The sequence below is a fragment of the Rhineura floridana genome, chromosome 5 (genome assembly GCF_030035675.1).
Source record: "Rhineura floridana isolate rRhiFlo1 chromosome 5, rRhiFlo1.hap2, whole genome shotgun sequence".
NCBI classification, from domain to species: domain Eukaryota; kingdom Metazoa; phylum Chordata; class Lepidosauria; order Squamata; family Rhineuridae; genus Rhineura; species Rhineura floridana.
Genome location: NC_084484.1, coordinates 94,997,875 through 95,011,556, shown reverse-complemented (window position 1 = coordinate 95,011,556; position 13,682 = coordinate 94,997,875). Strand labels below are relative to the sequence as shown.

At 41.5% G+C, this 13,682-nt stretch overlaps 1 protein-coding gene across 2 annotated transcripts in view; it reads right to left on the bottom strand.

Annotated features, from left to right (window-relative positions):
- LOC133385137 (cystathionine beta-synthase-like protein) overlaps nucleotides 1–5,112 on the bottom strand; it is a 73,774-nt gene extending 68,662 nt beyond the window's left edge. For both annotated transcript variants that reach the window (XM_061627548.1, XM_061627549.1), the window contains exon 1: nucleotides 4,966–5,112. In XM_061627548.1, coding sequence (XP_061483532.1) covers nucleotides 4,966–5,100 — 135 coding nt within the window. In that variant the 5' untranslated portion in view covers nucleotides 5,101–5,112. The remainder of the gene's footprint in view (nucleotides 1–4,965) is intronic.
- Nucleotides 5,113–13,682: the final 8,570 nt, after the last annotated feature.

Below are 13,682 nucleotides of genomic sequence, written 5' to 3'. Positions count from 1 at the left end.
TTATATAGGGGTGGAAAATTCTGATATACTTGGCTCCTGTGTTGCTTTAAAATTCAGAATTCACAAGTATGTCCAGAGTAATGATCCAGACAATTGCATCAAATTTGTATTAATAATATTTTTAATGTGATACATCTAATTATATTCTGTATCTGTTTTGTCAGCTAAGTACCCCCAAAGTGCATAAGCCCTGTCCTCAATTAATATTTTACTAGAGATGTGAAGGCCTAGAAAAGAACCAGAAAAATTTAGAACATCCCCCTACCCTGGCTTTTTCTGGTTTGCTTGGTTTTCTTAAAAAAAAAATTGGGGGGGGGACTTACATTTTCCCAGCCTTCACATTTATAATATTTACACATTCACCAAATGCATTGAGAGGTACCAGGATTATGCCTGCTCACCATATCCCCAACCTCTGTGCATTTAGCCAGAGGTGAGGACAGGCTCTTCATACCTGTAGGATCTGAATTCACAGTCAGAAACCCCACCTGCAAGTACAGACCCTCCATGTATACAGTTGTATGCACACAGAGCACATTCTTACCATCAGCACAGCCAGCAGCTAGGCTAACAAGCACAATGATCCCCCTCCACATGAAGGTGAGAACAAAGCTACAGTTTCAGCCTCTAGGACATTTCCAAGGATGCAGTTTGAGGAAGGCGTGTCAAGGAATGCTCATTGTTGAGAGACACCCTTGCCAAACTATATCTTCAAAGATACTTGTAAGAGTTATATACAATCTGCCTACATAAGTCAACAACACCTTAATAAGCAGCAAGAGTAAACACTATCTCCCAAATGAATGTGGGCATATGATTTTTAAGCCACACTTATTTGGCTTAACCTCCATAGAACACAGTGTAACCTCCATAGAACACAGTGGGGCTTACTAAGAAGCAGAAATGCTCTGTAAATCAGCCAAAGAATTTCAAGCCATGGTGTCATCTTTTATTCTGTCTTGTCTTATTTTGTACCTTTTCTTTTTTTAGTTGTTCCTAAATATGCCTGACCACTCTCAACATACACATTACTCAAAAGATGCTGGTCTAATATCTAAAACTACTACTTCACCAGGGTAACAAAAGGATACCTGCAACAAAAGGTAATCATGCTTATTTAGTCCATGACTGTGTAGGCTTAATGGAAAGAACCACTGTATGAATGGATCACTTTAAGAAAAAGGAAACCACAAGAATTTCTGGAATTTTGCCAGACTGAAACCATATCCAGTATCTTTTGACCTCTGATCTGAACTCTTTCAGAAAAGCTCTCCAACCGTCCTCTCCAAAAGGCATCTGTAACTTGAGTTTGCACAAGATGCCTAAAGCAGATCCTGTTCCTAATGCCCATGCACAAACAGCAAGCATTTCAGCAAGATGTGGACTAAAGTGAGGCTGCTTTCACAAGTTGTACTTGTGAATTAAGGGAGTCTTTAATCAGCTTTGTATTTTGTATTTATTTATAATAAATTGTTTGTAGCCATAGGCTGTTACAACAGAAAAACCGTATACATTGACACATTGTAAAATAATCATCCTGAATTAAATTGAATTAAAATTTCAAACAAATTAATTATAATAACTATTCCCAGAAAAACCATATACATTAACACATTGTAAAATAAACATCCTGAATTAAATTGAATTAAAATTTCAAGCAAATTAATTTTATCAACTATTCCCAGAATAAGAGGCTCTCAGTTTCTTTGCCGCTAAAACAAAGTTTGCAATAGAAATTATCATGTGTGGCTGTGTAGCAGATAATAACAAAATCAAAGTCTGAGACTTATTGTCGTTATTATTATTCGCTGGGATCAGTGGTGATAAAAATTTTGCTCGTGGGGAAGAAAATGGAGGGCAATCGAGCATATAATGAATTAGGTCTTCTGGCACTCTACATCCTGCTATGCATAGCCTTTCGGCATATGGGATACCAAGGTATCGACCATACAGATAGTTCGAGGGCATCACCTGAAATCGTAATTCGGTATAAGCTCTTCTGAGGGGGGCGCTTGTTAGAACATCTAGGTAGGGAGGCCATGTATGATTAGGTTTAATATGGGTAAACCATTTGGAAAAATGGGAGGTGGCGATCACTGCGGTATCTTGTTGTGCGTCACTATCATAGATTTGGTTAGACAGAGCCTTTGAATTAAAACTGGCGAGCAGAGAAGGGGTCAGAAGATACTGAATGCCCAGGGCATAAATTTTTTTTGCCCAACCCCCTTTTTCTAGCTGAACCTCCCAGCAGAGTTTGGCCAGTGAGGATGGATTGGCCTCCGAGAATTTTTTCCATAAGCGTAAAAACGCTAGGTCGGCTCTGGCCATTAAGGAGGGAGAGTTAAGTTCTATTCTCATATGGGCCGCCGGCGTGCCTTTGGGTAAGCCTAAGATTTGCTTAAAGAAGGTGTTTTGAATAGGTTTTAGGGCTGACCGTAGAGAAGGGCCCCAGATCTCACACCCATACATGATTTTTGGAAGAATTTTTGATATATAAAGTTTGGACATGGGTCTCATCAGTTGGCCGCCCTTGGAGTAAAAAAATTTCTTCAAGAGGCCGAGCGCCTTGAGGGCTACAAGTTTAATATGGGCCAACTGTTGAGCCCATGACAATTTGTTGTTAATATATATACCCAAATATTTGAAAGTGAGGACCTGTTCTATTGTATGCCCATTTAAGCGCCAGATGGATTTAACTTTACTATACTTTCTGCAAATCATTATTTTAGTTTTTGAGTAGTTAATATGAAGACATTGAGCGGCACAGTATGTCTGGAATTGTGAGAGCATTCCTTTAAAGCCTAGTCTATTTTGGGAGAGTAGGAGTAAGTCATCCGCATATAAAAGGACCAGAACTTTTCTATCTTTGATTGAAGGTGGAAAAAATGATGGAGAGGACATTGCCGGGACTATATCATTGATAAAAAAGTTGAACAAGAAAGGGGCCAGTATGCAGCCCTGTTTTACTCCTCTCCTCATTGGAATTTTTTGGGATAGAAGACCATAGTGACCTAAGCGAATTCTTAAAACAGTGTCTTGATGTAAGGATTGGAGAAGCCAGAGCAATCTTTTATTAATGCCAGCCTTTTCAAGTTTACTCCAAAGTAAACGACGGTTAATAGAATCAAAGGCGGCCGAGAAATCAATAAACGCTAGATATAGAGAGCGCTGCGGGTTCATCTTTACATGCATGATAAGGTGATGGAGAATAAACAGTTGGTGTAGTGTTGAGGCCCCTTCCCTAAATCCTGCTTGGGCATCTGATATAATAGCTTGCTCCTTGTCCCAGTCAAGGAGTTTATTTAGAAGGAAACGCCCATACAGTTTTGCCACAACGTCCAGAAGGCTTATGGGTCTGAAATTTGATGGTTTAGTGGGATCTCCTTTTTTAAATATTGGGACTACAATACTCGTTTTCCAATTGAGGGGAATGTAGCCTGTTTCGTTGATTTTAGTAAATAAGGCGGCAAGAATAGGACGCCACCATAAAGGAAAAGATTGATACAATTCAGCTGGCAACAAGTCTTGGCCTGGGGCTTTTCCAGAACGCAGTTGTGTGATCAAGTTGTCTATTTCAGTTCCAGTTACTGGGGGGCATTGTGGACAATCAATAGGAATAGTAAAAGAGGGTTGGTCCAAGGAGGATGGATCATCAAAAATTGCCTGGAAGTGGGAAATCCAAGACTCGGGGAGGATTGGAGGGATTGAGATATGGGAGTTATCAGACTGAGAATTTCGAACCAATCTCCAGAAGTTCTCCTGATTAGAATTAACAGCCGCCACTCCAAGCCAAATCAGCTTTGTATTTCCTATACAGTGGCTAGAATGCATGTTTGGTTTGAAAATTACACTCTTTCATTTCCTATCCAGCATTAATGTTATTCATATAAGTGATGAGTTCCAGGCTAATCACACCTTCAGTTATAAGGCTTGTGTTGGGTGTTGCTTAAATAAGTCTTCAGTATGAATATAGAAACTGCATTTAAAAAAAGGATTTAACAGCATTCACATATGGTACAGAGTGCAAGCGGCTCAAGAGCACATTTTAACTGAACAGGTATCATAAGATTTAAGGTGATCTTGAGCTGGATCCTATGCGTGTTTACTCAGTAAATTCCAATGAGTTCCCATTCACCTAGAATTTTACATTTACTTTCCTGGGAGTAAGCCCAACAGAATTCACTATGACTCACTTCTGAATAAACATGCCTAGGATCACACAGCCTTCTCCACCCAAATATATTTGTTTCCAGAGTACATAAGGCATAACATGCTTAGGATCACATTGTTGTCACTCTAGGAAATTTGTTTCCTGACTATATCCCTCCTGGATCAGACCAAAGACCACTTTAGTCCAGCATTTCGTTTCCCACAGTGATTAAGCAGATACATCTGAAAAGCCCACAAATAGGACACAGGAGCAATAGCCCTTGCCCTGTTATTTTCCTAACAAATGTTTTGTTTTATGGTTTTTGCCCCACCTTCACCCCACATTTGCAGTAATAAGAGCCACAGGCATTAGGAAAGCATAGGGGTTTTTTGTCTCTTTCTCGGCAAACTTTTGCCCTCCATTGTCTAATAAGGATATCACAATTTTAGAGAGCTAGCAAATATCTCTGGGTCAAAGCAACAGATAAAGTTTAGTTAAGCATCCTTAACTAAAACAAGAAAGAATACGTTCATCATCTGCCATTATATGGTGCTTCTAGATCACCTGTTGTGGCACAAGATGATGCAATCAGAAGCTAAGAAGGGACGGACGCACCCCCGAGTTTCCCGGGGAAAAGGAAACAGTGTCCAAAGCAAACATACCTCTAACAAAGAAAAGTCCCCTAGTGATTTGTGTGGTAAGAATTGGCACTGCCCGCATCTAATCCTTTCCTCCCTAATCCCCCCTTTAGCCATTAGATCAGACGCACATCCCGCCCCCGACCCTTATTAATCAGGGGGAAAGACAAAACTTACTTTGATTGACTGAAAAGAAGAAAAGGGCAACAGACGAAGTACGTGAATAGAGAACTCCCCCAGACCAGAGCAGCAGCCCCTGCAGTCGCCTACTGGGTTGCTCAGCGTGTGTGAATAGGATTTCCCAGCCCACATTATCTTTTGGAAAAAGAGCAGACGGTGATTGGCTAGAGCGGGGGCGTAGGGCATACACTTCCCGCCAATGAGAAGGCAGTTTGTCAGTCCGGCAGCCTGCGCAGATTGTTTCTCCGAACTGCATGGCAATGGGAAATAATGAAATATTACAACATAAAAACTCCATAAAGTTCTAGATCTAGAGTAACAGTTCTTTGCCTGAAGACCAGTTGTCTGGGGTTTTTTGGTGCCTTGGCAATGTCTTTCGCTTTAGAATGGTAACAAGAGCTGCTCATAGGAAACAACAGAGAAACCCGACTTTATTGTTGCAGTAAATCCACATCTCCCCCCCCCCCCCACACACACACACAAATCCCGGAAGCAATGCCGGACAGACCTGTTCTTTTAAACTGATGTTTTCTTCGATAGGAAAAGTGTGTGTGTGGTGAGTGTGTGTGTGTTTTTCACTGCTCAGGTAATGTTTCCTGCACTGTCAAATATGATTACTTCCTTATGTCCTACCAGACTAATATGAACTTCCTTGGAAGCCCTATTCAAAGTGCCCCAACTTTTTGAAGTGTGGTGGGTGGCAAATGAATATAAGTGCTTTTTCTTTTTGATTTACTGTGCCTTACCTCTGCAACTCCTTCCCCAAGTGCCAATACTTAGGGCTTATAGAGACTTTATCTGTGTGTAGTTCTACAAAAGGCAAATAGTGCATTATATCTCTGATATGATTGGAGTGACTCTGCATTTTACATGTAAGCTGATCTGACTAAAACTGACTGAGGATAATAACATAGTTACAGATCTGAAATCATGAGTCTGGACCTTACTGGTAGTAGCAAAAATTGTGTGGCCTAGGAAGTGGAAATGTCAGCAATCTCCCACTGATTGGGAATGTTTATTGAAATGACTAGAATTGGCAGAAACGGGTAAACTAATTGTACTGATTCACAGGAAGGGAGGAAGACTGTGGAACACCAATTGGATAGAGAGATGGACTTGTATTGTTAACTGCTGGAATGTAAGATATGGAAATGTAGGACTGGAAAGGAATCTTTTTGTTGTATTTATTGAATAATGTTGATGGTAATTATGATAATAATAAATATTTAAAATTCTGGATCTTATTGTTTTCAGTTATGGTGTTAGGCGCTTCAAGAATCTTCAACTGAGAGCAACCATTAGACAGAGTGAAGCTGTTGCCTCAGGCAGCTGATTTAGGGATGTTTTCACACTGTCCTTTATTTCATTATTCTGACTATTTCTTACCTGGCAATTTGCACATTATATTTGATCTTTCACATGATGTACAAGCTAGTTCTGGAATTCTAGTGGAATATAGTGCAAGTTTAGCGCTATTTTTTGGGATAAATGATACCAGAAAGCTTGGGTTTGCAAGCTTGGGAACTCAGAAAATCACTGGAGTTTTTTGATAGCTGCAGCCGCTCCCAGAATGCAGTGTGTTCCCACCCTTTAGGTGTGCTTTTTTTTGCCTGAAGAAAATTGTACCAATATTCCGGCATAGGTGCGGGTAGCAGCAGCATTTGCCACACACTCTCCTGTGTCTATAAGACCTCCTACACAGCGGGGAACTACAGTGTGCATGTGTGTAATGGGTGAGGGATGAAAACAAGACGTTCATTGCAGCCGTGTGAAAGACATTTGTGCGAAATGCCGGTATATAGGCTGAAAAAGTGACTGTTCCTTAACGCAACAGGCACTGCATTGTGAAAGGAATTTTAGAAATCGGGACAGAAGCACCACCATTTTAATCCATTAAAATAACGCAATAGGCCCCATCTTTGAAAGCAACCATAGTTATCACGAATGATCAACAAAGTTAGTTATTTAACTAATTATTATTGTCTTTTTACTGACACGGAGAGGCACTTGTGAGATTTTCTGCCTCAGGTGCTACAGTAACTTGGCCAGCCTTGGGTACTAAGCACCTTGACTTGGAGGGTGGGCACATTTGCTGTTCCGCCTCAGGTAACAAAATGTCTTTGGCCATCACTGGTTGAAAAATCTTCTGCAACACGGCTAACATTTGGCAGAAATGCTGCATGAGGCAGGATCGTGCCATTTAAGATGAATATTCCAGATGCATTAGGAGCAGCTATTGTTTCTTCTTGTTTATTTAGAGCATTTGTACCCCACTTGTTAGTCAAAAAGGCTTTCAGCTTAACATGCAATCAGTTTAAGACGGTACAAGCCCACAGGCCTACAATCTAAAAGACATGACACAAAAAGTAAAAGAGATTGGGAGGTGGGGAAGCAAACTCAGGCACCTATTCTTAGAATTAAATAATAGTTCTTATAATGACAAACAAGGATGGAAACAGTTCAGGGACAGGAGGAACTTGATGGAGCTGGTTGTTCAGCAGAGCTGATGGGATGGGGTCTGTTTCCTATCTCTACTACCACTACTACAGCCTGCTGGAATGGCTCTCACACAGTTTAGTAGAAACAATCACAGTTGTTAATAACAGCAGCAAAAATGCTACAGAGGAAATCAACCTTGCGTTTCTCTGCCTCCTCACTCCTACACTCCATGAACAATTGGCTATTTTTTTCTTCCAGAAAAAGACATCCCACACAAATCATTTTTTACAAGTTGAAGCAGCCAAAGTAAATCTAATTCAACTGTCAACGCCACTTCTTCCTCGCTCCCAAGCAAGCCCTCACTTGTATGCCGACATGTTGCGCAATTGCCACTCAAGATGTCAAATCATACCGGAAGTTAGGCTGCTTGCGTAAGTCTATCATTTTTTCTATCTCTCGATCTCACAGCCGGCAACGCGGCGTGTAAGATGCGGGAGCCCCTGACTGTATTCTTCCAATCAGCAGCGTCCCTTAACGGCTTGAGGGCGCCCTGCGCTTCGCTATACTCCGCTGCTGAGTGATACACGTCGCGGGCTTTGTCTTCTAGGGAGAATGGAGCCAGTGCACAATAGCTAAAAACAACCCATGAGTCAGCCCACGTAATCCATCTGAAGCTTGGTTTGCATATTGAGTCACCATCGCCGTTGTACCGTTGCTGACTCATCGTAGGACCGTTTGTTGCTGCAGCCACTTCCACAAGCGTCGCCTTCCACTTAAATGTGCGCTGGGCCAGCTTGTGCCCAGTTCATATTGGCACTGCGGGAGATCTTTACGAAAATGCCACGGAGCTGCATTTTCTTTTCCCCACAGGTTGAAGGCCATTTCACACGTCATAAAATTGATACCTGGTGAAGAATTTCATCTGCATATAGGGTGAAGAGTTAGAGATGATGAATTTTCTGACAATCCCATAGTCTCCATTAAAATTGTAGCAGTTAGAGTGACCCTTTATATGTATGTACTTCCATGTTTATGCTCTCGAAGCGTCAATCCAAGCCCCTTCTTCTTGTCTTATTTAGGATATTGTTCATAGTTCTGATTTTCAAAGAAACAACATCCTGGCTTTAAAATACACAAGTGATATGTAGCTTGGGCTTGTTATTTTTTTTCTCTTATGGTGTATTCCGTCTGCTAATGTTTTTGCTTGAGAAACCTATAAAATGGTGAAACAGATAATAAACAGGGCTCTCTCTTCCTTGCCAGACTCTCGTGTCTGTGTGAGCTTGAGACCCACTTTTTGATCAAGACGTGTACGTGTGTCTTTACTTGGTATCTGGCTGAACATCCAAGCAGGTAATTGGAAGCCTCACTGCCCGCACTCCTTCTCGGGGTATTGAGGTGAGCAAGCCCACCTTTGGTGGGAACTCAAAGACACCCTAACAATCATTCAGTCAATATGCAATCGTAGTAAACTATTTTGAATAACATGGACTGGTGTTTTGTTGAGAAAACCGTTTAAGTCAAACCAGGGATTTGGAGAGTACAGTATTCTAGAAGTGAAAGGCAGAATGTTGTACGTTCGGGGCTTGTTGATGTAGACGTCATCCGAGGAGGCCCGTGATTCTTGGCTGTGACAGTAGGGGTCTGCTAAAGCAGGATCACCTGAGATCGGGCAGAGTGAGCCTGTTATAATTTCTTGTTATGGAGATTGCTTTCTAGCTGGATTCTTCCGGAAGAAGATAGTCTTTTAGAAAGAGGGTTTACTTTTTCCTCCACCCCCCCCCCCACGTGCTGATTGCTGCCCTGGGCTCCTACTGGGAGGAAGGGCGGGATATAAATCAAATAATAAACAAACTGGAGGTCGGTAGAGCTGAGCTTGCAGCTATGAAAGCATATTTTAGGGTTCAGTGCATCCCCCACAACCTTGTGGCAGGAGCAGAATCTGTTGGGAATGTTAATGCTATGAATCTTCCAATTTATTCTCAGCATGTATATATGTGGAAATATGCGGTTTATATACCGCACAAACCTCCAGTGGCTTTCCTTCCAAGAAAACAGGACCGGGGTACATGCTATGCCCCTGGAGTTCTCAGAGCTTGGAGAATTGGGGTGAACATTACGATATATTGCCCACAATAGTTGGGGGGGGGAACCCTAATAATCGGAAAAGAAATTGCCAGCCCAGTGCTGCACCCAAAGTACAAGCCTTTTTGCAGGCCTATATCTGAATTTGTGCCTTACAAATAGATACTGCAGTGGAGCAGAAAAATTAGATTTCAGTTTATTGAACATGATGAAACAGATTTTTAATACCATTTTGCCCAGCTGTGCATATGTTCTTCAAAAGCATATCTACATGAAACCAGTCGCCATATGGCTTACTGCATGAATTCCCAACCTTTGGGGGCCTATGGGACCATTTGTAATTTTGAGAGTATATAGTGGGTACCACCATAAAATGGCTGCCATGGGATGGGGAGGGCAGGCATATTTGCTGTGGTGGGTGTGGCTAGAAATAAAACATCCATTTCACAGAAGCAACCTGGTGAGGCTCAGATACAAGTACCTTGCCCAGGAGACTGAGTCCAGAACTGGGGTCTGAGCTTCAAAACACAAAGCTACTCCCTTGACCCCCCATTTTCTGATCTAAAGTCCATTTCACACAAGGCAAAATTTATCCACCAGGCAAAACACCCATTTCACAGAAGACAATTTCTCTCTCTCTGTGTGTATGTGTGTCTCTCTCTCTGCTAGTCAGCTCACTGCTCTCCTGTTTCTGTCTCCCCACCCACAGCTACACAGACTCACATGGACACATTCTCTCACCAAACCAGTTGAGGCTAGTCCATGTTTTTTTCTTTCCCCATCAGCTACTTTTCCTTCTTGCACTAAGGTGCAGGCTAAGCCGCTTCTTGTGATCTCCACTCCTTGGAGTCAACATGTCCTCCTGCTGGTAGCATCCAATTAGACTTGGTATTTCTCTTCTCTCTACTGTTGGCATCTAATTAGAACTGTTCTTTTAACTGGATGCTAGCAGCAGAACTACCCTTTTCTCTTTACTAAGTTGGCTGGCCAATCAAAATGGTATGAAGCCTAAGCAGCCAACATAGGGTAGAATCGCTGAGGCTCAGTGGTAAGGCAGAGGTTTTGTATGCAGAATATTCCAGGTTCAATCCCCAGCATCTCCAGATAGGGCTGAGAGAAACCCCCAAGAGCTGCTTTCAGTAAGTGTAGACACCACGGAGCTAGATCAATGGTCTGATATCTGATATAAGGCAGCTTCCGATGTTCCTAATGAAGAGGAGCTTTTGACCACGTGGCCGCTCTGGTTTATAAACTGGTCTAGAGATTAGACCTTGAAGAGTGACCTGATAGGTCTCTGTGGGCACATTGGTGCCTGCAGGTATGTTGAGAAAGCCCAAGCCTACAGGATGTCCAAATATCTGTTTCACAGGACTCGTTCAGTACACCAAAGACTGTAAGGGTAAGAAATTATAATAGGAAAAAAACATTTGGAAGAAAGAAAAACCTATAGGAATAGAGGAAACTGCTTTACACAGAGTCTATACTGTCTGGTGGCTTTTGTCCATGGTTTTACAGAAGAGCCTTTCCCAGCCCCATCTGCAGATGCTACAGACTGAACCTGCAGCTGTTTATATGCAAAGCATATAACTTTACTCCTGAAAAGCCCCTTTTGTGTTCCTATTAACCAAGATTTGTTATTGTCTCTACTGGTGACTACATAAGTTTACAACTGAGTGCATGGACATCACAACACGTAGATGTCAGTGTACTTCAGGGCATTGTCTGTGCAAGACTCAACCCGAGATGCATAGCAGCTTGCAAATGGGTGAGTTGATGCTGAAATTCACACAAGAATGACCATAACAAAATTTATTACATACCTTAAAGGCATAAAACAGTATGGCTCTGCTAACAGGAGTTATGGCCCCAAAGATCTGGTGAATGCCAGCTTGGTAAAGTTTAAAGGAAGTTTTGTTTTAGAAAATATTGCAATGTTTAGTTGACAGGATTTTCTCTGCTTGAAAGAGTTCTATTTTCTGTCTCATTCCCTCCCACTAAAAAAAAATCAACTTAAGTGTACAAAGCCAAAACGGAAGATTCATACATTAAATAATGTCACTAGGGTGATAACTCTGAGTTAGAAATTAGGATTACAGGGCATAAATGAGACAGGTGGTAAAGTGAGTTTGTTTTCCTCTCTCCCTCTGCTCTTCTGACATTCTTGATGGGTTCTTCCCCATCCCCTTCTCCAGTTGTTTTCTTTTGTATTACCTCCTCCCCCTGCCCATTCATCGTTGTCTCATTGCCTTGCTCAGATATTGATGACATTGTTTCAAATAGCCTGAGGAATGCCCATTATCCAAAAGCTTGCATTCTTTTGGCAAGTACTAAGTAATAAAATTTTACTCAGAATTGACCCATTTAAATGAATGAGCCTGTTAGTCATGTTATGACTAAGTTAATTTCAGTAAGCCTGCTCTGAGTATGGCTAGCATTTAATACAGCCCAGTCTCTTATTTTGTTGATTTTGGACCTCTAAATCAAGCCATTACTAATTAGGCACCCTTTTATGATAAATTATTTTGTGCCATAAGATTAAATGGATATTGAATTTCCATTTTTTTTTTAAAATGAAACAGTATCCTTTTGTAATAAAGTTTGCAGAAAATTCTTTTAAGGCCTTTTCTGATGCTTGCCTCTGGACTAGCAGGGAGGAGCATTGGCAGGAGCCATGTTTCTTGATTACCTGAAGATCTAGAATCATTAGATCCTTTTCTATGTTAATACATCCAAGCTGCTGATGTCCAGTTTTGGGGCAAGTGATGCTTTCTTATAGAAAACTGGAAGAGAATGTATGATGAATATGACTTTTATTATACAAATGACTATGTTTGTAAAAATACCCATGTACAAAACACTGCAATACCCTCCGTGGCGCAGAGTGGTAAGCGGCGGTAACGCAGCCAAAGCTCTGCTCACGGCCGAAGTTCGATTCCAACGGAAGGAGGAAGTTGAATCTCCGGTAAAAGGGGTCGAGGTCCACTCAGCCTTCCATCCATCTGTGGTCGGTAAAATGAGTACCCGGCATATGCTGGGGGGTAAAGAAAGGCCGGGGAAGGAACTGGCAATCCCACCCCATATATACGGTCTGCCTAGTAAACGTTGCAAGACGTCACCCTAAGAGTCGGAAACGACTCGCACTATTAGTGCGGGGACACCTTTACCTTTTTACAAAATATTGTCACATGCTTACCAGGCAGGGATGTTGTAAATTGGCAGAGTTGTTCCCCCCATCTTTTCAACTCAGAATTTGTTTGTGGTACAGAAATAGCATGAAGCTAAGTCTAGACACTGAAGAAGATGCCAGCTGCTGCTGAAAACAGCAATCCTATTTAGGCTTTTCATCCTTCCCTGCAACATCTAGTAGAATGATCAGGAACCTGCAGCTTGCCAGACGTTGCAGGGTGAACTCTCATGATCCCCAACCACTGAACATCCTGACAGGGCCCGATGAGTGTTGGAAGTCCAACATCATCTGGAGAACAAGCTTGCCATCCCTGATCTAGTAATACAAAATGTGTGATGTTTCATCATTGCTAATTCTCCTTGCCTCTGCAGGCAGCAGCCAATGAAATGGATCAGTGCAAGGAAAGCCTAGACAATATATTACACATTTTGTATTACTAGATGTTACTGATGCCTCCAAGAGATCTACTTCTAAAGTCAAGTTGTTGCTGTACCATTATATTATTGTTTTCTGCCTTATGAACCAATTGACTGAAGGATAATATTCAATTCATTAAAATATCACTGAAGATGGCAAGTTGTAGGTAAACTGGTAATCTTCACTGACTTCTTCCCAAGACTGAACAAAGAGCCAACATTCTATCATTGCAGATCAAATTTGCCCCAGTGTGATTTTTTAATATCAGCACTTTCACAATCAAGCTGCAGCTTAAAATTCCTTTGAGCTTGTTATTATAAAGAACCCCGAAGTTCAGCTTTAATGTAGCACTCATTTAAAAACGAAATCACTACAACAGGTTCCATGTGGGGGAAAAAAGTTTGAATTTTGGCACAGCCCAGAGTAGCAACTACTCAGGAGTGCTTAGAGAATAGGCTTTAAATTTTTAGGTCAAAAACTGGATTTATTGTAAATGCCACATTCACAGAGAACAGATTCCTTAGTAACAAATAAACATACAGATTTATATAACTAAGCATTTTGACTGAATAAAGAAATGCTCTTT